At 42.7% G+C, this 7,991-nt stretch overlaps 1 protein-coding gene across 1 annotated transcript; it reads left to right on the top strand.

The window, feature by feature from the left end:
• Nucleotides 1-206: 206 nt before the first annotated feature.
• On the top strand, nucleotides 207-7,991 carry LOC122946675 (ficolin-1-B-like). The gene is made up of 10 exons (XM_044306436.1): nucleotides 207-370; nucleotides 2,023-2,136; nucleotides 2,344-2,388; nucleotides 2,459-2,512; nucleotides 2,676-2,711; nucleotides 5,005-5,049; nucleotides 5,555-5,682; nucleotides 5,876-6,005; nucleotides 6,603-6,737; nucleotides 7,328-7,991. Exons 1-10 carry the CDS (start codon nucleotides 286-288, stop codon nucleotides 7,582-7,584), a joined length of 1,029 nt encoding a protein of 342 aa, XP_044162371.1. The 5' UTR covers nucleotides 207-285; the 3' UTR covers nucleotides 7,585-7,991.

Raw genomic sequence — 7,991 nt, 5'->3', positions numbered from 1 at the left:
TGGAAATCCACACGGAAAAAAAATACCATCCAAAATGTAAACAATTGACCTAAGTGTGTGCAACCGGCCTTCACCCCGGCCTGTGCAAACACTCCACCAGCCGCCATTGGTGGCGTTTCACAATATCATTTTCCCTTTAATTTTGAAATACTCATGGGGGGGGGGGGGTTGGAGGTCACTGGCCGGTACAGGAATGTGCTGAATATTGGGACACGCTCCCCGTCTGCAGCAGCAAGGCTATGGATACATAAGCTCTTCAGAGCGGACGGGAGACAAAGAGCAACGATGAAAGTATCGCCGCAATTCGCACTGTGCGTCCTCTGCGGGGTCCTGTCTGGGTATTGTCAGGAGGAGGACGTGTCCTGTCCAGGTAAGACCGAGACAGATATTTCCACGTCTTCATGTGTAATAGAGAGAGAGAGAGAGAGATAGATATATATAGAGAGAGATGAGATAGACAGATATCAGAGAGATGAGAGAGATATAAACAGTAAACAGGCAGCACTCCAAAAAAAGCAATAAACATTCTTTCTTCTCCCATGTGGATGTGTGACGCTTCCGCTATAGAGCCTCTCGAAGGCCTCCACATGGGAGAATAAAGAATTGTTCTTTTTATTTTCGGAGCGCTGCCTGTTTGCTGTTAATGTACATTGGGCTTGCACCCGTTTTTTACTTTTTTCTTCTTTTTGTAGTGCTGCCGGATTTTCTCTTTATTAGATAAATAGATAGATAGATATATATAGATACGTAGATAGATATGAGATACGGCCCATTCAGATAGCCGTAGTGGATCCGCAAATTGTGGATCCACAAAACACGGATACCGGCCATGTGCGTTCCGCAATTTGCATGGCCGCAACAATAATAGAAAATGCCTATTTTTTTCCTCCTCTATCTTTTCCCCTGAGCTGTAGAACTGAACCATGGTGTGCTGTCCACATCTTTCGCGGCCCCATTGAAAAGAATGGGTCCACACTTGTTCCGCAAAAGTGCGGAACGGATGCGGACTCATTCAAATGGCCGTCTGAATGAGCCCATAGATAGATAGATATGTGATAGATAGATGGATAGATAGACAGATAGATATTAGATAGATATGAGATAGATAGATAGATATTAGATATGAGATAGATAGATAGATATTAGATATGAGATAGATAGATAGATAGATAGATAGATAGATATATGATACTGCTTGAGAAAGATCCCAGAAAGCGGATCGAAATGTTGCGGGTCTGGTGAATAAAGCCTTTTCTACTTTTTTACGCCTTGGAAGTGCTGTGGAATTTTATTATTTAGATAGATAGATATTACTGCCTGCCATAGACTTGAGAGGAGCCTGATATACCATGGGCTCCTATACCCTCACCCTGGACCTGTCCCCATCCCCCAACCCTACCCAATTATTTCCCACTTGCTTTGGCAATGCTAAAATGTATTTAGTCCAGCCATTAAGGCTGATTTGATTTGATAGATAGATAGATAGATAGATAGATAGATAGATACAGATAGATATAGATAGATAGATAGATAGATATAGATAGATAGATATGTGATAGATAGATAGATATAGATAGATAGATAGATAGATAGATAGATATGAGATAGATAGATAGATAGATAGATACAGATAGAGATAGATAGATAGATATAGATAGATAGATATGTGATAGATATAGATAGATAGATAGATAGATAGATATGTGATAGATAGATATTAGATAGATAGATAGATAGATAGATACAGATAGATAGATAGATAGATAGATACAGATAGAGATAGATAGATAGATAGATATGTGATAGATAGATAGATAGATAGATAGATATAGATAGATAAATAGATAGATACAGATAGATATAGATATAGATAGATAGATAGATATGTGATAGATATAGATCGATAGATACAGATAGATAGATATAGATAGATATGTGATAGATATAGATCGATAGATACAGATAGATAGATGTCATCATCTCAGGCGTCTAATAACTCGGCGCTCTCCTTACTCCCGGCAGAAGTGAAGGTCTTAGAAGTTGGGGATTCTAAGCAGTTGACCATTCTTCAAGGATGTCCTGGATCTCCAGGCAAAGAGGGAGAGCGAGGACTACCAGGAACCAGGGGGATCAAAGGTATCCTGATAGAGTGCACAAATGTACATGATACGTTCTGGCAATGCAGCCTCGTAGGACCTCACGTTTTGGTCAGAAGGACCGCAGGAGGTCCCTACACTAAAATGTGTCCATATTATAACCAGACAGCGTCTCACACTTGTTTATTAGGGTTAAAAGTACATTTAACGAATCAACCACTTTTAACATGGATTCTGTTGTATTTAGGAGATCCTGGGCCTGAAGGACCCTCAGGACCCCAGGGACAAAAAGGTAAAAACAAATCATGGATGATTGGCTTGGGTTTTGTCCATAGATCTAATAGGTTATGTTTTACTATTAGGTCAAAAGGGGGATCCTGGTAATGGAGGGCTTCATGGACCACCTGGAAATAAAGGTAATTCGACACGACCCTAGAGGGAATCTCATGACCACTGGTCTCCAACATGACCCCCTTGTGGTCAGGCATTCCAAAGTTTGACTGCTCTTACTGTAAAGAACCCTTTCCTATAATCTGACTGTGCACTGTGTTGTACTAATTTCCTTTTCCTTTTGGGCAGGAGACAGAGGATTGCAAGGAGTGCCAGGAAAACCAGGTAATGATGCTGGGGTCCATGTGGAACAAGTACTGGTGGAGGGAAATATCAGGTAGCATTGTGATACATGCCAGCCTTGTCACGGTAACACCCCTTTGCATCTCAGTGTTCGGCTGGGGGTATATGGCTCATGCATATTTGTACGGCTCCCATAATGAACTACATATACTACTAGCTCCTGTCAGCAGGAGAACCTTGGACAATCTGGGACTATAGACAAGCATGGTGTAGATGTGCAACATACTGGAAGGAGCCTCCTAACACACAAACCAAATGATGTAGTAAGATTAATTAAACATCAGCAAAAGAGAGGTGAGCAAAAGGGTAACAATGTTTTGAGCTTTTGACTTTCAGGCTTCATATCTCACCATCCACTACAGCTTTGGACGTGAGGCTCCCATCATTTTATAGACAATCATCTTGGCTAGTGTTGAGCGCGAATATTCGAAAAGCAAATTTTTATCGTGAATATCGGCACTTCTGTTTTGCTCCTGGTGGTGGAACTATTTTTTTTCTTCTTGTAGACTACAAATTACAACCTGTTCTCACATTCCCTAATAGTTCAGTGTGTGATAAGGTTGATTCCTTAGTGAAAGGTTGCTGGTTCGAATCCAGGAGCAGCCGTGAAGAAGATATTTTCAAAGAAAAGAGAAACAGCATCATCCAGCTCATCGATAGCAGTATCTCGGCCAAGAAAATTGCAAAACTGCGCCATGTGAGCGCCATGACAGTTTGAAGAATACCAACCATCCATTCCAAAGCCAAGAGGTGGACGTCCAGGCAAAATATCGGAGTCAACAAGTTGGCTCATCACAAGGTCTATCAGTTCTGGAGCGACAAACACGGCACAGACGTCCACCGTGCGACATACATTACACAAGTCTGGAATGGTGGCCCGAAAAAGGTGAAGAAGCCTCAACTTCAATATTGTCATAAGAAGCGTCGGCTTGAGTTTGCAAAAAAGTGTGAACAGTAGACAGTAGAAGATTGGATTTGGAGCGATGAGACGAAGGTCAATAGACTGGGCTCTGATGGTGCTAATGGGTCTGGAAGAATCAATGGAAAAGCGGCTAACAGATTGAGAAATTGAAGGAACGGTCAAGTTCAGTGGAGGAAGCCTGATGATATGGGGATTTTTCACAGCCAAAGGTGTTGGATACTTGACCAAGATCGATGGTGGTCTCAATGCTGAACTATATATGAGGACCTACAAGACAAGTTACTTCGTACGCTCGAGTACCATGGGTATGAAAAGGATGACATAGTGCTCCAGCAGGACAATGACCCAAAGCATACACCGAGATTGGAGAAGAAATGGTTCAGTGACAATGAAGAAAAGGTGCAAGATCGGCCCCCACAGTCCCCAGACCTCAACCCAAGCGAACACTTATAGGTAGAGGTGAAGAAAAAGCTGTATTCGTACCCAAGTGTGTCGGCCAGTATGCACCAACACTGGGAACGTGTAGAAGAGACCTGGGAACAGATTTCGGTCGAGACATGCTTGAATCTAATCGAGACCATGATTAAAGACCAGGCAGAGCTGAAAGCCAAAGGTGGATGGACAAAATAACAAAAATAAAAATTTAGAATTTTAGGAGCAATACAGTTAGATGAGAAGAATCTGCACAACTAATCAGATGCTAAATAGTTGCAAAAATGTATGTATGAGATAGCCAAGATGATTGTCTATAAAATGATGGGAGTCTCACGTTCGATGCTGTAGCCGTGTAGCGGATGGTGAGATATGGAGCCCGAAAGTCAAAAGTTCAAAACATTGTTACACTTTTGCTCGTCAGTGTATAATACAGAATGTACATGGATATTCCTAGGTTGCAGTATATCAGTTGATGCCGATGCCGTTCCTTTGCTTTCCCGCCTAAGAGCTACCTTGATTACTTCCAGATGCCGAGCTCTGGAGACATATCGGTCCATGTTATAAGACGTGTCACAATCCTATTGGGGAATTGGAATTCTAGGATGTTAGGGTAACACCCAGGTCTTGCTCTTTTATATAGGGAATCTTCTGATTCCCTTTGTTCAGAAGAGGTAGAGTCAAATACCATCAGGAGTCACATCATCTTATTCCCTTTCCCAGAGGGGGGAATGTTAAGATTTTGGCCATTGCAGACAAAAAAAAATTAATGATCCATTTTCTTTAAGGATCATGCCAAAATTCTACTATGACACAAACAAAGCTCAAATGATTTTTTCCCCGATAAGAACCATTAAGATGGGTATTTATAGAGTTTGCTTTGGTGGCCAGGATATCTAAATTTTTTCACACTTTCTCCAGGTTCCAAAGGTGACAGGGGTGCCACGTGTCCAAAGGAATTTACTGGTAAGTAGCTGACACTGACCTGGCCTCTGTTCCTAGCAAAGTGTCAGAAGAGCCTAGGAAAGTGACCAAAGCAACCACAAGGCGTATGTTCTCATGTTGGTACGTTCATGTGGATTTCCGTGGCATTGATTTTCTGTAGCTTAGTGTATGACATACTGTTAAGGATCTAGGCTAGTGGATCCTATGAGATCCCTTTTGCATTTGCCTCTGATATTCCCCTAGAGCGTACTAATTTTCCATAAACCACACCCCTTTTTCTTCCAAAGGACACACACATTTCTTAAAGGATAATTCCACATTTTGAGATTTTCCTCTAGGTCATTTCTGTAGCGCTGTACCCAAAACTACGTGTGAAAGATTCCAAACTAAAGAGATCTCTGACCCTCAGGTTCCTACTACTAAAGCTAGGATCCCTTATGAATCGGGCAGACATGCTATCTAGTACCATAGATATAAATTCTGGGAAAACATGGCCCCTGACCCTATCTGCTCATCTACTGTATAGGCGCCAAGAACTGTAAAGAACTGAAGAAAGCCGGCTTTGACCTGACAGGATGGTATACAATCTACCCTGATGGCAGGCGGCCCCTGGCGGTTCTGTGTGACATGGACACCGACGGGGGAGGCTGGATTGTAAGTTATACCTTGTCTTTATATTGTATGGCAAACCTGGCCTAGGTGTATTTTTTGGGGACCATGATGCTTTGCTGGAATGTGCCACACTGAAACTCCTCCCTAGAGGCCGGAACCATTCCTACATCCAATGCTCTTGATGTTGCTCCGCGTGACTCTGACCTTCTCCTCTACTTGTCCTATGTTCTATCAGGTGTTCCAAAGACGCATGGATGGTTCTGTGGACTTCAATCGTGTTTGGAGCAGCTACCAGTCAGGGTTCGGTAGTCAGCTGAGTGAATTTTGGCTTGGAAATGAAAATCTCCATCGCCTCACAAGCTCAGGTAACTGATGAAGGAAAGGCATATGATAGTGTTATATCTTCTGCAGTCACTTGCTCAGATTACTGTCCAAGTTGTATTAAGAAAATCTCCAAATTATGAGAATTTAATGGGTGTCCACCAGCAGATTTAAAGGGGTTGTTTAGTTGTCACTGAAACTGGACAAACTGACCCCCTTAGTACCTTTTTTTTAGCACAATGGCGGCTTTTCTGCCATGCAAACAAAAGGATCAGACAATGGACATGTTGGACTCCAACAGCCTGAACCTTTCCTCCTCCTGAAATCTAGCATCAGGACAAAGTCAGAAGACCCCTTACACATTAGAGTGTTGGCTGGTCTACCTGAAGTTGGCAGTTTTGGCTGACATTAATCTAACGTGTATGGTCTCCTCAGCCATTAGCTGATCACCATGGCCATTATGGTGCCTGGTAGTTGTGAGTCCATCAGCCTGGCTTATAGAAGATGCAGGAGATGCCACCCTCTGTGACCCAGTTAAGATGAGCCCTTCAATACATTGATTTCTATGTTGCACAGTGAGGACAAGTCTGAAAACTTTGAGAAACAATGGAATCTTATCCATGGTGATTATTTTCTTGCAGGATCATACCAACTCCGCTTTGACTTGGAAGACTTTGAAGGCAACCGGACGTACGCCATGTACAGTGATTTCAAAATCGAGTCAGAGTCTAACCAATATGTCCTGCGATACGGTTCATTCATTGGAGGAACATCGGGTAAATCAGCTACCAATCCCATTCATGTGCTTTAAAGGGGTTTTCTGGACGCTAAATTAAACGTATAGGAATGTCTTAGAAGAAATCATGCTTCCCGATCCTCTGCTGCTCTTGCTCTAACACTTCCAGTCTGTACTTGCTCATATGAAGATTGGCCAAACCCATTGATTTCTTACGCATATGTGGCTCTCGGGTCATCTACAGATCATCAAGATCTGATCAGCTGTTTTAGGAGGCTGAGAGGTCCTCAGTATTTCATTTGGTGGCAGTCTGACTCCCAGCACCCCTAGCAATCAGCTGTCAGAAGGGACCTCAGCTCTCACCTGTGTTCTTCCTTGGCCAGTGACGTCATGTCCGTTGGTCACCTGGCCTTTCTGGAGCTAAGTCCAATTCAAGTGACTGAGATTGAGGGCGGGACTGTACTTGGTATACTGTGAAGAGGCCTGCAGCTGATTGGTGGTGGTACGGGGAGTTGAACCTCTTCCACCATTCAGATATTGATGACCTATTCTGAAGATACTGTAGGCCATGAATATTCAATTCCCGGGAAACTATTTTAATCATTCTATTTTCTTTGATATTTTCTCTAGGTGATTCACTAGCAACACAAAAAGATCAAGCCTTCTCCACCAAAGACCAGAACAACGACAAGTCTAGCAGAGCTGAACAAAGCTGTGCCGAATACTTCAAAGGAGGCTGGTGGTTCGAAGCCTGCCATTTCTCCAACCTGAACGGGCAATACTTGAGTGGGCAACACTCAACCAAGGGCCTAGGGATCATCTGGTTCACTTTTAGAGACAACTATTACTCCCTGAAGTCCTCGGAAATTAAGTTTCGTCCTGTTTAAAACTAGACAGGTCATAGTCTGGACGAGGTGGTCAGATTCTTGTCTGCGTGCAGATCAGAGAACATGTAATTACTATAGACAGAGGTCTTTTATACAAGGACTGTCAATATTGTAGACCCTAAGACCGCTATGAGACCATATGAGGGGGACTCAAATTGTCCTCATCCTCGTTCATCATAGTCAGTGTGAGCTACTCACATTGTCTTATCTCCAATAGGGCAGGACTGGGGGCAACCAAGTACCAGGTGTCTACCAACTTGGTGGGGGCAGTGTAAAGCATCACCAATTGGAGGTCTTTTTTAGTATATTCAATGTGTGTCTCTCTTTCTTTCATGTACTTTATCCAGTGATGTTGTGAGCAGATGAATGAGAATAAATTCGGAGTCACAAAAAATATTTCTGTTGTG

Source organism: Bufo gargarizans, chromosome 9 (assembly GCF_014858855.1).
Source record: "Bufo gargarizans isolate SCDJY-AF-19 chromosome 9, ASM1485885v1, whole genome shotgun sequence".
Taxonomy (NCBI): Eukaryota; Metazoa; Chordata; class Amphibia; order Anura; family Bufonidae; genus Bufo; species Bufo gargarizans.
The sequence above is the reverse complement of the archived record's forward strand: the minus strand, read 5'-3'. Positions and strand labels throughout refer to the sequence as shown.

Excerpts from the sequence above, each read along its gene's own strand:
- LOC122946675 (XM_044306436.1), top strand. The coding sequence starts at position 286 with ATGAAAGTATCGCCGCAATTCGCACTGTGCGTCCTCTGCGGGGTCCTG. Across the intron at positions 2,137-2,343 it reads AGGAACCAGGGGGATCAAAG|GAGATCCTGGGCCTGAAGGA; the intron begins GTATCCTGATAG and ends TGTTGTATTTAG. Across the intron at positions 5,050-5,554 it reads GTGTCCAAAGGAATTTACTG|GCGCCAAGAACTGTAAAGAA; the intron begins GTAAGTAGCTGA and ends TCTACTGTATAG.